This window comes from Mycteria americana, chromosome 1 (genome assembly GCF_035582795.1).
Source record: "Mycteria americana isolate JAX WOST 10 ecotype Jacksonville Zoo and Gardens chromosome 1, USCA_MyAme_1.0, whole genome shotgun sequence".
NCBI classification, from domain to species: Eukaryota; Metazoa; Chordata; class Aves; order Ciconiiformes; family Ciconiidae; genus Mycteria; species Mycteria americana.
Window position 1 is genome coordinate 211,734,804 of NC_134365.1, and position 17,606 is coordinate 211,752,409.

General features: G+C 38.0%; 1 protein-coding gene across 1 annotated transcript in view; it reads right to left on the minus strand.

Annotated features, from left to right (window-relative positions):
* The window catches only part of FAT3 (FAT atypical cadherin 3), a 330,887-nt gene that overhangs the window by 128,030 nt on the left and 185,251 nt on the right, over positions 1–17,606 (minus strand). Inside the window, exon 3 of the mRNA XM_075491129.1 lies at positions 8,214–8,275. Coding sequence (XP_075347244.1) covers positions 8,214–8,275 — 62 coding nt within the window. The remainder of the gene's footprint in view (positions 1–8,213; positions 8,276–17,606) is intronic.

Consider the following 17,606-nt stretch of genomic DNA (forward strand, 5'->3'; position numbering starts at 1 on the left):
GTATCTCCTTCCATGCTTGCATGCGATGAGGTGCTTAAAGCCAAGACCTGCTGCTAGATTGCTGTGGGTCCACAAGGAAAATCCTAAAAGAGGCATTTGATGCCCAGCATGAAAAAGCCGACAGCGCTGTGCTTTGCAGATTTTCATTTCCTCATTTCATGACCCAACAGTTCAGGTCAGTGATTCATGAAATCTGTAAAAAAAGCTCCCTCCCCTCTGCAAACTCCAGATATATGCAAATCATTCCTTAACTAAGGCAAAGCTCTAGGCAGTCAGAAATGTGATTTTTCTAATGAGACACAACAACTGTGGTAGACAGCAGTGTGTGAATCAAAGCCGTAGCCCTGGACAACTCTGATCTTGCCATGCTTTTCAACATATGAACCTGAATTTGTACTTGCAAAATCATCTGTATTAGACCTTTATTTAGATATATTTAGATACTGGGTCAACTTTTCATCTAAATGGCTAATAGGCTTTTAAACCTGGATTGTAATATCAATTGTTCCCTGCCCATTTCTAGCAGACTCACTGTCTGGTGAAACATGATTTTGTGGAAAATATACTTGGGGCAGTATTCCACCGTAGATGGTGAATCTGTCATCGTATATGTTGATGAACTGGGAAAATGAAATCTGTTCCATGAGCTAAGGAGTGACTAAATAATAAATGAGCTGTGCTTTTTAATTTTAATACTCAAATATATTAACATAAGGTTACAATACATCTATAAAAGGTCTATAAACTATTTGACTAATTTCTATAATTGTCAAGCATTCATAAAAAAACCCCAAAGTCTTGCATATTGAGTCACAAAGATTTTTGATTCAGGAAGTTCATTAAACATAGAAAAGAGTACTGCTTTTCTTCATTACTACTGGTATCCTGAATCAATAGAATGGATTAACCAAACAAGTGTGAGATTTTTAATGCTGGACTAAAATCCTGCCATGTAAGAACTTCCATACAGTATCAGATTAGCTGGACGGTTTAAGCACTCTCCAAGAGAGGCCAGAATCAAATACTGGGATGTAAATGATGCACTAATTGAGCTATCAGTAGTGTGTTTATCCTTGACATCATCCTGGTGTTAGCGTGTGCAAAACATTTTTAAGAGAAACAATCTAATCTTGAGAGAGTTAAAAGAATTAGATGAATAGTATCTAAAAAAAATAAAGACTGAAATCAACCATAAGCACAAGGCAAAAAGCAAACAAAGCAACCTCAGGGTTGACTTAAAGTCTATAGATTTTGTGGAAATGTCTTAGACATGCTTTGCGCATCCAGTCTCTCAAGGCTATTGGTATTTCATTGAATAACTGAAATGAGGTGAGGGTCACCGCCACTATTTGATATATGTGGACCTATTCTTGCCCCTTGCCTTTGGTATATATTATGTCATCAGAGCTGTGTGTACATTTCCTATTGGCTACCTGAATTTAACATGGAATATTAAGGAATTTAAATACATGACTTTTTTTTTTTAATTCAAGCTTATTTTGCCCTATTATTATCATTTTATGAAGAGTTTTTTATTATTTAATAAGAAAACAATTTAAATTCCACATGCATGAAGAAAAATGTTACTAAACTCAGTTTTTCCAACGGTTAGGCTTCGTCGTCTGTGTTATTCTCAAGTCACTATCTAAAATAAAGGGACATCTGGGAGCTATTGAAATTTGCAATAATCAAAGAAAAGAGAATAATCTGTAAAAGCATCATGCCTTAATGATTTCGCAGTTTAAAATTCCTGTTCATATCTCCTGCACAGAGGATACTCAGTTAACAACTGAACTTGTAATATTTTCAGCGATTCACTTGATAATTCTTCATTTTATCAGATTACATTAGTTAGAGACAATAGTCTAATCGAGGAGACCACTTATCACTGCAGACAGATGAATCACACCAGGACTTTTCCCATATTTTGCGGTGTAAGACTTTCTGCCTGAATACACATGAGAAGCAGTGTGCAATGTCATATGCAAATCCGTCTCTGAAAGAGAATTTTAACCTCCGGTCATCTCCTGCCTTTGGAAAGTTGTTGGCTACTTCTGAAAATAGCAACTTGATGGAAAAAAAAAAAATGGGGAGGGGAAAAGGAAGGGGGCTAAGTGCAGCCCATGCATCTCTAGAAAGCTGGTGCAGAATAACAACTTCTGAAGAACACGGGTGCAGGATGGAAATCTGCAGCGTGGGATGAGCGAGTTCAGCATGTGCCTTCTACACCAGGAACTGGGGCCTTTGCTAGATCCACCACCACACTGACCTGTCCTACAGGTGACTTCACCCTCTGCTGATAAACCCATGGAGAGTCAGTATGAGATGAACATCCTTTTGATTATTTTTAGAACCGTTTATTTTCTTCCCTTTTCTTTTTTTCCTTTCTTTTCTTTTTTCCCTTTCTTTCCTTTTTTCCTTCGCTTTTTTCCCCCAACTTTGAAGTTGACATTCAAGTTCAACATGTTGCCATTTGAAGCTGCCATCATGAAAGAGCTTTCATTGTCTTTTTAGAAAGTTGCCTCTACATACTTACTGTTCCATTAAAAATCCTTTCAGGTGTCCTCAAAATAATAACAAATAGCCCTCTTATTTCCAGCAAGCACAGCCAGTAATAATTTTTAAGCTCAAAATGGAAATAAGAGGCTGTTTACCTATTTTTTTAATTTCCCTTGCATCATCTGATAGGCTTCAATGTTAAAAAGTGAAAGGCATGTGCCTTTGGAGCCATTTAAACCTCAGACAAAATGTTCAATCAGACACACTGCCTCATTTTTACCCCATCACCAGCATGTCACCAAGAAAAAATGCAGCTTTCCCTGCCAAATGTGGGCAATGCTAAAGATCCATGAAACAAATGCTTACACAGATTCATAATCCAGGATTTAAGCAATCAATGTTCTGTAGAGTACTATTCAGCTACATAAACCCAATGAACTTCAGCTTTTGTACTTCTGTAAATACATACATGAGCATATTGCCACACGGCTGCCTATATTCTTCAGAAAATGCTGCAGTTTCTCACAAAGGACCACTGACTTCAGGCATCACCACTAGCAAAGCCTTTGAGCCTACCTGAATAGGCTCAAAAGCAAAACAAGGTTAAATCTCTTAAGTTCTTGCGTGGGAGATGTTGGAGAAAAAGAGGAGGATGGCAGAGAACGCAGCGCCGGTCCAACACTGAACCACCAGCGTGGTGTTTGTGGGAAGAACTGAGAGGTGGTGCTATTTTAAAATGCTACTTTTCAAGACTGTAAACCCCCTCTCCCCTGTAAACTGTGGCCATAAAGTTTCCAGCAGCAATTTCCCCTGTGATATTCCAGACCAAATTCCAAGTGGAATAAAATGATAGTCACTCCATCAAAAGCCCCCTCACAATTACAACTTCCCATTAAATGAGTGGAAATTGGAATTCTTTTTAGAAAGCTACAATTACAGCAGATTATTATGCTTCCTTCTAATTACTGCATATAAATACATACCATGTAACACAGTTTATTGTACCCTGTTAGTGTCCTTACAGTAAATAAAACCCAATATGCTTCATTCAGCCCATGTATTTTCACACTCGCATCAGATTTACCAACCTATCTTCATTACAACCCCTTGCACTGTTACTGACATCCTTCTCAGAGCTACGCTCAAGCATCACAGCAGGAAGATTGATGAGGCTTGTGTATACTGATTTGTGACAAAAGCAAGGCACTTGAGAGGCACTGTTACTATTCTGATAGCACTAAGTTGGCTAAAAATTAGCTGCACTAAGCCAGCACACTGCTCCCACTTCTCATTAATTATGGTACATCACTCAGACCTTGAAAGGCTAAGGCTGTTGTAACAGTATTTTTAAACCTATTGTCTTCAGTTGCTTTGTCACTCTTGGAGAGATTTAAAGTTCTGACCATGCTTATTAGCAACTATTTTTATTCTTTAGAGAGGCTTTGAATAGACAAGTTTTCCACCATGATAAATGTTAAAATACAATTTCTGAATGAATCTACAGTGGTAAATTTAAACATAGTTTGGAGGAACAGAGAGATACTATGGATACAATTTTCAAAAGTGGTTAAATGACTCAAGAGCCTGCACCACATGTACTCATCAAGGAGAGACTAAATAGCCTCAGCACTTTAAAAGCACCAACTTATTATATACCGTTATCAAGAGGATGAAGAGGTCATCTCTCGCTACAGATGATTTATCCTTCCAATCATAAAGTTTCAAAGACTGTTGTTAGAATTGCACACTGAAGCCTGTAACTCTTTTGGCTCATTCTTTTGCTAAATACAGGTCTTGCCCCAGCAATTCCCAGCAAACTGAACTCCCCGGCAGTGGGTGTGTTTTGCAGAGGCTTTCCATGTTGGAGGCATAAGTAATCCAGCATCTGCAACAGTGCGTTCAGAAACTGCTCAGGGTGAGAAAGCATGCACTCAGATCCACTTTCCAGGCTGAACACAGAAGTCAATGAACTGTAGCCTGGATTCAACAATCCTCTCCCATCAAGCTGCACATGTACACTGGAAAGCAGACCAAGAATTATTCATATTCTGGACATCTCAAAAACACAAGGATGCAGATCCTGCATTAAATGGTTTAATTTTTACGCTTATTATCGGAATTCCATCACTCCAGCAGCTGTTTGCATAAAATCACACAGCAAAATCACTAGAGTTTGTAAAGCTGTCAGACCAGAATTAGGAGGCATCTACAAAAAATGTGGGCAGAAAAAACCAGCCAGCCTATTTTCTGTGTTTTTCCATAGCTCAAACTCCACTAATATTCTCCACTTCTAGCTTCTTCTTTTTAGTAAATTAGCATAATACAAGAGCAGATAGAGTTAAGTGTTAACACAGAAATTATTAGAAGACAACACATACAGAAGAAGAAGGAAGTAAAAGAAGAAAAGAAGAGGAGGACGATCTGTCCAATTATTGAAGGAGAATAAAGACACATCACCTGAAACCTGCAATTGCACCTCACTTGGAAATACATCGCTATTTTCGTTTACTTGCAAAGCAAGCAGGTAACTCTCAGAATTACCTTTCTTGTTTCAGATGGATATTTAAATACTTCATCCCAACTACAGAATCTTTAAGAAAGTCTGTGAAATAAAACAAATGCTTTTGGCTTGCTTCATGTGAGAAAGTAATGTAATCAAGTGGTCATTTTCCTCCCATTTCAGGCAGAACCATTCCATTAGTAAGAATTCACTAAAGCAAGACACCTTCCTGTGTAAAACCCAGTGACATCCAATTTAAACCTAAGCAGAAAAATTCTACCTGATAACAAGCACTGAATAAAACCTTCAGCCTTGCAAGACATTACAAACGTGTCAAAAAAATTAAGCCCTCAACTTGGGAGCTGAAAAAAAATAACATTGACAATGCCACAATCAATGAAAAATCTGGGAGAAGAAATACTTCTTTTTTTCTCCTCTCAAAAAACCCAAAACAAACAAAAAAAACCCTTCCCAAACAACATCACCAAATCAAACAAACAAACAAAATCTCAATTATTATAAAGGGGAATGTGTTTCTGACTTCTTCATGCATCTTTTAACTAAGAGCCTAGACACGGTTCTGCGCTCACTTTGGCACGTACTCTTTGGTAAGTGCAAGTCCTCTGACGGCAGCCTCGGGTACCGTTAAAAAAGTCATGCGGACACAGGTCCATACATCCAAAGAAGATAATTAAAGAAGGAAGGAAGAAGTGATGCACATCCAACCTGGGCTCAGTACTGACTTTGCAACAGACTTCTTGTGTACTTACTAGGGCAGTCACTTAGATTCACCTTTCCTAAGCGTAGCATTCTTAAAAATACACATCCAGTCCTTGCTGGTAATTCATGTTTCCTCCGATACGGACAGGGACAGACGACTCCAGAAGAGCCACCCTAAGCTGTCACAGGCAGCGGTCTGGAGACAAGCATCGGCACTACACACAATTACAATGACTAACATCTGCCACCTTATTTCACCTCGTTTTCCTAACAACTTTTGCAAAAAAGGTGGAAATACTCTTAGTAATGGAATTTGCTCAGTAAGTACTGGATGGTATGGGTATAGCGTCCCTGCCAAATTCAGGTAGGGAAAAGACAGGCTTATTAAGAATAATTAAAAAGTTGTATTTAGGAAAGGTCTGCCAGTGCCTCACACACGCACTGGGCAAAGGGGAGGAAGGGTTGCCAGGTCAAGCACTAATCAGAGCTTTTCAAAGGGAGCCAAGTTTGCTCTCTTTTATACCAGACAGACTACTGCAAGAAGGGTATGAAATGCAGCCGGAAGGGAAATACTGTACTACCAGGAGACCATGGTTGTCTCAGCAATTAAGGCCTCCCAGGGGGTTAATTACACCCAGAGACAGTCAGGTATTTTAGAAAACGTTTTCTGAGTGTGCCACAAGAACAAGCACAGCTTGGCCAGCGTGGCTCCGGACCCCCAGCAGCTTATTTGCTTTGAACCCCAGGAATGCGGCTCCCAAGAGGCGGCGATGGTCAATGTTTCATCAGCAGCTCAAAGGGTTGATTTGGCCATCGGGGTCATGTCCCCTCCAGAGTCTGATTCCCTTTTCCTCACACCATTCCCAGGTGGGTTTTACAACAGGGTGGTCCTCTCCCTACTTCTCCAGGACACCCTGCTCAGGTGTTTCTCTTCTCCATAGCCTGCCCTCCACTTCACTCCCCATTCACAAGCCTTGGAGTACCCTATGAGACCTACCTCCCTCTAGTGCATCTTCAGTCCTCAAAATCTTGCAGATGGTTGTTTTTTCAAACAAGAAAAAATCAGAGGAATATATTAACTTGTAGTGATGACTAAAGCCTAATTCATGTAAGTAATTATTTTTTTTCTTTTAGCTATTAAAAGTAACACTTCCCCATCTGTATGGGAATCCTCTGGCAAATGTGAATTTGGCATGTTTCACTGAGGTCTCTGAGGCAAACACATAAATGCAAAAGAGACTTACAGACCTAAGATTCTTGTCAATAGATATATCTCAATATCAATGCCAATTTCATTCAGTTTGTGATCTTCTCTGACAGTATAAACTGGAAAGCTTGTGGTTATTGGAACACATGATTACTTTACTAACTTTCCAACTTAATAAATCCTAAAAAAGGGAAAATCCTTTCATTTCCCTCCATTTATTTATGGCCTGGAACTGTAAGAACCTAAAGTGAATTATCAAGACACCCCCCCCCCCCCAACTTGTACAGTAATAAATTAACCCTTCTCTCCCATGTTCTGCACTAAAATAATTTGGGATTTCTAACAAACAAAAATAACCATGGAATAAGAAAAAGTACATTTTACTACATTTTGCTGCCAGATAGTGATTGCAGTGGGAACTATTTTGTCCAGATGTTTTTTAACTTGTATGGATTTGAAGAGAATTTCCTAAAATACATAGTAGGAATGATTGATTATGTGGGACAATATGGTTCTTTTTTACTCGTACCAACATGAATCAAGAATTCCTTACTTCACAAATAGACAAGAGAATATAGTCAAGGATCTTCTACCCAAAGGAAAAAAAACACAGCATGGTGTACAGCATTGTGAAAGAAAACACATGTGGTAAAACCAGTAGTTTACAAGTATATCATTCCATATCCAACATATGTGAGCTACTTATAAAGAGAAACACTCATCTAAGAGCCAAGGGAATGGTTTAGACACTCTTTTTAGAGGGCAATTTTTAAATTGAAAATTGTCATTAATAGGCCCAATAAGTGAAAGCTAAGAAATTATTCATTGATTCTGATGATGCAGTGAATGTGAGCAAGGCCAAAGTTTGCTTTCATCCAAAAGAATAGTTTGTATGTTAGTTCTGAGATGCAAAACTTCAAACATGTTTAACCTGAGAGACTGAAAATCTTGGCAGGGTTGGGGTGATTCCACCAATTAAAAAAAAATATTTTGCTCCGGGTATTCTAAACTTCTGTCACAAATAAAATTTAAGGGCTACAATAAAAGATGTAACTGAAGCAGATTAGACGTGGAAAACAAGTGTTGTGCATATTTGTTCAATTTTTTCCTGTGCTTGTGAATTGCAAAATGTATTCTTTCTTCTGTATAATCAGGCAATTCCCAGCTTTGTGCGAGCCTGTCATACATCCAGAGAAGGAGAATACCACTCTCCTGGAACAGGAAGAAGTGATTTTAAACTACAAAAATCAGTTAACCTCTTAACATATATTTTCCACTTAATCTTACCTCCAAAAAATGCTCTGCTTGCTGTTCCCGATCCAATTTTCTTGATGTTGTTGTAATCAGACCTGTGAAAAGAGGACGATATTTGTCAATATCCATTGAAAAATATATGTCTCTATTGACCGGAAGAAATAAATTCAGTTTTCAACACTCAAAGGGAAAAAATCTATTTGAAGCTGTATCAGACACAGATTTCTTGACATCTGTCAAGCATTTTCTTTCTCAGTGCAGCCATTATGACTTTCTGACTAACAATGAATCTTTAAAGAAAAATGCTGAGAGAAAAGTAACTGAAAAAGTTAGCTGTGCATCTACAGTTAACATGCTACATTTATTACAGTGAATAAAAAAAACTTACTAAAGAATCTCTATTTGTCTTATGATTAAGTGCTTCAATCAATCATTTGCATTTGACTGAAATCCTTCCATAAAAAAACTCATTAAAGATTTCAGAGTTCTCGAACAATTAATGGGATAGGATGCTGATTACTTCCACGCCAAGAATACTTGACAAAGAAGGTTATTTTTGTAATAACTACTTGTATACATAATGATTTCCAAATGTAATCATTCTAATGCATTAAAGGTTTTGTACTACAATTTCATCAATTTGTTCCATGCTCAAATTGAGTCTTTATAATAAAGTACCCTTTTACATGAGGATGATCAAGATATCTTTTTTTTTTAAAGCAATAAACTTTCACAAATTATTAACCTCCTGTGAGATTTATACCAAGGAAAGAAAATGAAACACTTCCAAAGTTCCCTCAAGAAAAGTGACGCATATCTTCTATGAACATAGCTTAGTTTTTTATTTTGTTCTCACTAGAGATTTAAAGGGCAGATTTGAGTTTTCCCTCATACAAAACACTTCTTTGGATAGGAAAATGCATCATGTGCTTGTTTTGTGATAGATTCTGATGAGCGTAAAGGGACTAACTTTTCCTAGAGATAAAGCTGGTTTTGGAGACAATGCCAGTGGACAAAGTCGTTCTCAATAATTCCTTGTCTCTAAGATTACCGAGGAAGACAAGAAAATAAATACTCCCTGGATTACCTATTATACTTATTTATTTAGTCAAACCAGCCAAACATCTAAACACAAATCCATGATGACCCTAAATTCTTCAAAAAAACCATCAGCAACATCTTATGTCTACATAATACCTCTAGTCCCAGAAGGCTTCTACAGCTACAGCTCCTCCCAGAAGGCTTCTACAGCTACAGCTCCTCATACACTGTTGCCTTCTCCTGGGAGGAATCACTTGATCTATTTTGGTGAGAAGGGGGAAAATATTACTTGAAGTAATGGGATGAAATGAACAAAGGAAAGTCCACTCTGCTTCCAATATTCCAGATTCATTACAAGACCTATTAGATCACAGAAGCGACACCCAGCAGGAGGTCACAGAAACCAGGGTGGATCATTACAATTACATGGAAGATTCTGGTGCTGGCAAAAGGCTGAAAAACCAAAACAACTGGTATTGCCTGCATCGAGCAATTGTAAGTATTCAAAACAGTTACACAATACGGGAGACGTCTACTCACTGCATGACACCAGTGACACAAATTGGTGTCATTCACACAAGATCCCCCCATGCCTAGAGAGAATGCAAAGATACACGGAAGAAGTTCCTAATCATGAAAGAAGTTCAGCCCCAATAAATTGACAAAGTAAAAGTTTCAAATTTGAAATATCCCTGTTCATCACATGAATGGTCACTATGGATATTTATGAAGCACAACCTAACCATGGCAATGAATATGACAATTTTTATATCATATTCTGCTTTCTTCCTTCCTAATGTGCCCTATGAACTCCACCTACTTTCTTCTTAAACAAGAAACGTCCAGCTGTAAATTATAGGTGGTCTCTGTCCTCATCATCTTCAGGCAGATGAATTCACATTCCTTTTGAAGACCAAGAGCTAGCATCTGAAACTGAGTATCACTGTCAGAAGGAATAGTACTTGTCTTTCATTGGTAAAACTAAAACTACTCCTACTACTACTGCTCCTCCTCACAAAACTACTGTTATCACTAAGGGGTTTTTTTTGTTTTCATTTTTTCAGTGTAGAGCCTTTTGGATTGCAACAATGGTCAGAGTGCCCTCAGACCTGAATTTCCTTCTAAAAGAGGTGTATGAAGGTATGGCAGGTCACTACGACAGAACTGCCTATATTTTAAATGTAGCAGATCTTAATAGATTTAGCACCCAGACTTAACGGCTGGTCCTGAAGGGCAGGTAACCAGATCATCACCATCAGTTCTGCAGACCTGATCCTGAAGTATGGTGCTAGCACAACTAGTTGGTTTTTCTTTAAAGACAGCTCTACATACAACTGCCAGTTCTGGGCAGTTTCATTAGGTTGTCATAATACCCTATAGAAAGAATTGGTCATTTATGCGCGCAGTCGTGGGGCCTCTAGTTTCCATTCCTGTTCTCTGAGGAACACTCCCATCTGACATTCATGGTGTCCCCATTGCAGTCTCCTGGCTGCTCACTTCCACATACGTTCCTGAAGTCACAGATAGATCACACTACACAACGCTACTGTTTAAAATATGACTATACATAAAATCAGATCTCAATGACTTGATGTTAATGTTTATTTAATTATGGTCACGCATTAGTATGGATGTGAATCTGGTCCTTTCAGATTATAAAACTCTACTTCAAGGAATTCTGTTTAAGACAAATCATCAAACCTGAAAAAAAGAAATATATTCCAGTTATGTCTAAGACTACCCACAGCTTTACCACTCCAGTCTCAAAGAAGTTAATTTCATGGGTTTTATGAAAACCTTGCTGTGTCCCTCCCTCCTGTATTCAGTACTCCATGCCATAGATACATAATAATAGTAATATTTAGCAGGATGTAGAACTTTGTTTTTGAGATACAAGGGCAACTGAGAGAAACTTGGCTTTGCACAAGAGAATATAACCCAGTTTTAGTTCTTCTCTAACTGTATTAAATCATCATACTCTGTTATGGTGTAAAGGCATTATCTAAAGAAAATAACTCACAGAGAAAAATAAACCAAAGAAATGATGTTAGGCTGCACTGCTGGTTATGATATAAAATCACATGGGGACAATGATAAAAAATGACCCTTTCTTTTTTCCCATCTTCAATATGTGCCATAGCTCTTCTAGATACAGCCATCTGGACAACTGTCCAAAGCCAGCTGGGAAATATAGCACGCATTTCTCACAAAACAGTCAAAAACACTAACAAGCTTCAAAAGTCAGAGCACACCTCTCAAATGGTTTCTCTCAAATTTCCAGGGAAACATCATGGTCCTGCTAAGGGCAAGAGATATTTATAACTGTGATGATTCTTTAAGAACAACCATGAAAGTGAAGAGGAAAACTGGATCTGACAGAAAAGTTATTTACAACAAAACCACCAGCTCACAAGCAAGGTTATGTGATTCTGTTCCCAGCATTTCATACTTTTCTTTGACTTTCTGAGTTAAAACATCTCTCTGTGTGCGTCCTGGCATATCTGTTCCTCAGGCCATATAAATGAACTGATTTGTGAAACTCCAAAACATTGCTTGACCCAGTATTTCAGCTTGGAGATAACTATATGTTCTTATATAACTTACTTTTCTACGATACCTGTTACTTTTGCTGTTGGAGTACTTTTCCCATCCTAATAAATGAACAATTACTATTCTCCTCCCGTTACAGAGTTTGGAAATGCTGCAAGGTGAGTAAGCTCACCCCACACAACATGTCCCATTATACTGCAGGGCATGGGGACAAGTCCCAGCTGACACCGACCGGGGAACATCCTTCCAACACCTCCCTGTACACTGGATAGGATCATCATCCTCTCCTGCATCATTCCCCTCTAAAAGGAAACTCAGCATGTGGAAGGGGAAGAAATAGCAGTGTCCTTCACCCCATCAGTTTATAATCTGGATGGGAGAACCAGAGATTTGGGGTGGGCAGCAAGGCAGACCTGCCTTACAGCTTAGGTGCAGCCATAGTGACACAGAAGAAAGAACAGGACCAAGACTAAGAAATCCTGATACTTTAACCAATACATCAGGCTATACAATCTTCAGCCAATGCATCATGTTGGAAACAAATCACCAGTTATTAGGGCTCAGACGTGTGATCGAGACATTTGAGCAACACTTAGCACTGATGCTTGAGATAATGTTTTTAGCACATCACAGATGCAAAGTGACAAAAGGAAAAAAGTTCAGTGAAAGATCAAAACCCACATGAGTTACTTCACATTTGCAATGAATGAAGCATGCAGTTACTAGAGTGCAAATGAGGAAACATAACTTATTAGCAAATGGTAACTTCATCATAGGTCTGATGTCTTAGAATTAATACCAGGTATGTGTGTGGATCCATGTGTGTGTGTGTGTGTGTGTATAGATGACTGCAGATGACATAAAATCAGGAATAGTTATGAATTCAACAGTATGACTAATGCTTTATAATCATTTTTTGTAGAAAACTGCATCTTTATTAATAATAAAGCCAGCAAACCTGAAAGAGAGAGCAGCAGCTTGTTGGTTCTATTGTGACAGCTAAGGTATGCTTTGTTATTCAAAAGTGGTATAATGTTCTGTGTCAAAATGGGTCTTTTGTGATATATTGTATTTTTTTGAACAGTAGTTCTGTTTGTATGCTTAAATATGTGGCTATGCTAAATGTCTTTATCTGAGGAATACCCAAAAGTACACATTGCTCTCTGATGAAATGCAGGTAACAGGCTCAATCTAGCACAATTCCACTGCAATCAAAGAAGCTCTGTAAATTTATGCTAGCTAAGAATCTCTCTCAAATGAATGTAATATTTGCATTTTTATTTTTAGTCAAGAATATGTGAAAAAGCATAGAAAATTATTAACTTATTTAATATAAACAAAGCAAGGCAAACAAATTTATATTCAAATGTAATTTGAGGCCAACGTCTTTCATTTCAAAAAGTTCAGTAACTATATTTCCAGTTGCATATCCAAATTATTCCTTCCTCAGGAGGCTGTGATACTGCTGTGTAATCCTGCCAGAGCTTCAAAATTTAATTTGAATTCTGACATTTTTGCCAATCTTTATCAAAATTTGTTTGTACGCTACTGGAAATATATTTTATAGCATGGCCTAAAGCTAACATTGATACTTATTAGAGAAATAACCATCTTAGAGATGGTTATTTTTATTATTAACTGGACAGGAAATGTGGGATAATATGCAAGCAAGGTGAGACTCTCGAGAAATGCAGACAGAATAAAATCAAATAGCCACTTTTCAAATCTTAGGTGAATTTGATGCTGATAAAAGTGAAGGTGACAACTGAAGATGGGGGAAAGAATGCCAAAACTACACTAGCCCAAATTGTCACCTGAGGATCATGTATTTATTCAACAATTTTATAAATTGAACAATTTTATAATTGAATAAATTCAACTATTTTATAAATTCCATAAATTATCAACTAGTCAGCCAGAGTAGACTATGCACATTAGCCTTAATTTATATGCTGGAAAAGTTAAGTGTTTCTTTGTTTTCTTAACACTTTCTGTTCTGGAAAACTCAAAGCATTCTCTGTCTCTGTTCTTGCAGTCAGAAAGGGTGATGGCACCTGGACAAATGTGAACCTGCCTGCTAACTCTGCCTTCAATGCTTTAATTAAAAGTGGCCAATTGCCAATTAGGATTTTCCAACTGAATAATCCATGCTCTGCCTTCAGTTAGGTCTCTTGTTTCACAGAATGGTCTTCATACAAATAAAACCTCTGCGTGTCTGTGTGTGCTTAAGTTAATAGACCATGCTATACAAATACATACATATATACTGTGTATAGTCAAATATTTGAATATGTATATGTATGTGTGACATTTTACATATACCCAATGAGGTGAATGTTAAAAATTAGCCTAAAATATACATATTTACAGAGGTATATTTAGCTCTGATGTTTACCAATGTTCATTCTTTCAATATAAATGCATTATTTGAAATATTTGTGTTGGAAACAAGCTAAATCATGGCCTTAGAGAGCCACAGAAGAAAAATTCACCAAGGGCTGTTAAATGCAAAGGCAGAGGAAATTTCTAAGCACTGGAGAGCTTGAACAATAGTACACAGAGGGAAACAGTGGGTTTGCTTCTTCTGATGCTTATTCTCTAGGCGTCCAGATCAGCCCACGGCTGTAGGTGTTATAGTGAACTAAACTGACCTTTAGCTTAGAAGAAATTCACATATTTTTCAATGCTATGGCACTTAGGGACCAATCAGTTTGCTGCAGGCTATTTTCTAACACAGATTGAATTTCCCTAATATGGCTATGAAGCCAAGGAGAGTTCAATAGCCTTCTCCTTATGAAATTAAATTATTTTCCTTCAACCTGTGGATGGATAACCTTACCTGAGCTGTTTCCTGAAGTACTGCTTAAAAGATAACAGAATCTGGTATGGAAAGACAGCATGTTTTACTGCTGTCTCTGGAAGTGTTGCAAATTTTATGGTATAAAGAATAAATTTTTTAAAAATGAAATTTTAAAGAACTCTTTTATTAATTTCTCATTTCCAAACTTTGTTTAGATGAAATATGAAAAGAGTATATGTTTAGATGAAATATGAAAAGAGTATAAGACTAAAGTAAAAGAAGCCCAATACGTTACTCTGTTTTAAGCCAAAGGCTGAGTGTCTTCATAGAGATAGGAAGCTGAGTAAGAAAGCAAGGTCTTTCCCTTCCCCGGCAAAAGACTAACAGGATACAATTTACTGCATGTTTTATTGTCCATTATTAAATCATCTTTTTTTTTTCCTGTTATGCATAGTCATAAAACCCATTTTGTTAAAAAAATACAAGTGTGGGATGGGTTAGAAGTATGACTAGGGACTTCAGGTTATTATGCAGGGTTTGATTGAAGCCTCGGAATATACTGCCTGGCTGCAAGTCACAGCAGTACATGCTTTACGACCCCTCTACTCGCAGTGTTAGGGTCTTCGACCAGAACAGCCAGGCAGCACACGACCATACATGTCAGGGCTTATACATCACACCCACAGAGATGGTCTGGATGGATTAGCCAAGGTCTCGTCTCAAAGCTTTCTAGTGCCTGGTTGCTGGGGGAAACTTTCCCCTCATTAAGATACTGATCCTCATCTTCAAAGAAAACAATTTTGAAATGGAAACAAGAATATAAAATTAGAGAGCTTTCTCGGCAGCGTTACTGTGCCTCGCGAGATGCTCTGAACATCCGGCAACATTGATGCTATCTCGTCACAGTCCAAAGTGGATGAGGTTCCCAATCTGCCTTTATCAAATACTATAAGGAGCAAGGATACAGACAGAAAACCACATGAAGATATCAAAAGAAACGTTCTGTAGAGTTACCCTTGAAAGCTCTGCTTGGGGAGAAAAATGCCTTGGGATTGTTTGCTGAAAATACGGGCCTTTTAACCCAACAAGTTAAACAGGCAAAAGGAATAAGTAAAACAAACACTGCTTTTCCAAAAATGTTCCATAAATTCAGCGACTGGTTATACACACTGCTCAGTCATCAGAGCCCCTAGACTGAATTTGAAGAAATTCATATGGGAATGTATGGGTTTACTGATGAGTTTACTAGAAATCTCAAATATTTATTAACAGTACACACAAAGGTAGGAACACAGCCTTTCCGTACATATACTGAACACAGAAAAGAGTACATAGCTGTTCAGATATACAGCCATCAGTTGTCAACTGTCCCGCTACGCTTTGAAAGTAAATTTAGGACTTCAGATGGAAAAAACAAAAGGGCAGCCACAATAAATAGCATTAGGAATTTCCACCTTATATTCAGGAAAGTAAAACTATCGCATATTCCTAACCACTGAAATGTCGAAATGAATAGCAATAACCAGGGTAATTTTATTACCCACAGGCAGTGAGAGGCGTTGTAAACACTCTAACAGCACATTCATCTCCTGCAATAAATTAGGGATTGACAAAATGAAATTGAATTTCAAAGATAAATGATAGAAAACGATGTACATTTTACTTGGAGATGTAAACAAACATATCATTTTATATAATTACACATGTAAACCTCTAATTTAGAAAGACTGCATTCTGATCTAAATGAATGATACTTCATTGAACAAGAAAGAGAACCCACCAGGCAAGCCAGTGCAATTACGTGGAGGACTGCTGCCTTATTGTTTTTCCTGAGGTGACAATGAGAGTGAAATGACCTCTTTGAAACAAGATAGGTATAAAAAATGATTGCTTTTAAAAACAGTTACATTTTCTAATGTGTGGTTATGTCTGAAAAAAAAAAAAAAAAAAAGAGAAGCTGAAGCAAAACCTTTTTATTCCTCTTTGGTTGTCCCTTCTGTCTCTTGTTAGAGTTCCCTCAGCTTATTGCTGAAAATATCAAAACTCTGCACAAAATGCAAAGCAAACATTTACTTCAATGAAGAATTTGGATTATGCTTTCCTTTAAAGGGAGATTATGGCTTTTTTTTGTTCTTAGAATCTGTTTAAAATGACAATATGGTGTGCCAGTCTGTTCAGCCTGGTGGAACAGCAGACTCGGAGGGACTCCCTTTCATCCCTTCAAAACTCAGTCAGCACAGTCCTCAGCAACTGCAGGCAAATTCACCACTCTCCTAAATATTTATCTCAATTTTAAAAGTGGCCAGGTTTGCTGTTCCCCGTATTCCTCCTGGAAGGCTGTTTGGGAACATGACCGCATGGCTGAAAGCCCCTGGCTTCCAGACAGACTGCGTTTATGAGCAATTTGCACCTTCATTTTGGTCAGCTAAACAAGCCAAGCTCCTTTGGCTTCCTCTCACCTAATGAACTTGCCATTGCTCTTCTTGCATTGCAGTTCCAGCCCTCATCCCTCCTAAGCCTGATGGATGGAGGCTGAACACTCCGCTCCAGATAACGTCTACGCAGCCTGGCTAAAGCAGCCTAACTACTGCCTCACTGCCTCCAGTGGATGCACGTCTAGCAGAGAGCAGCAATCTTGTTATTAGTCCCCAAAATGCACCATTTCCTTTACTCCGCTAATGAATTTCTACTCTTCGAACCCTCAGGGATCCTTTATTTCTTCTTTTTTTTCCCCCACCTCTCCTGTTTGGATGATGCCTGCTAACTCTGGATCAGAGCAAACTCCCACTTTTGAAGCCAGCATCATTGAAGAAACCACCAAACAAGATAATTTGTCTAGCCAGTACTTGAAATAATCTGTTAATGTGTGCCCTTCAGCATGCAAATTCCTCTTTCAAGACTCATCATTTTTATTTCCTCTTTAGCCAGACCCATATGCACATATCAATTCGACTATTAATCTCCATGTCCTCGTACCTCATAAATTCTGCAGTGCAACCATACCAACTGTATTACTGAAGTCCATGTAGATGACA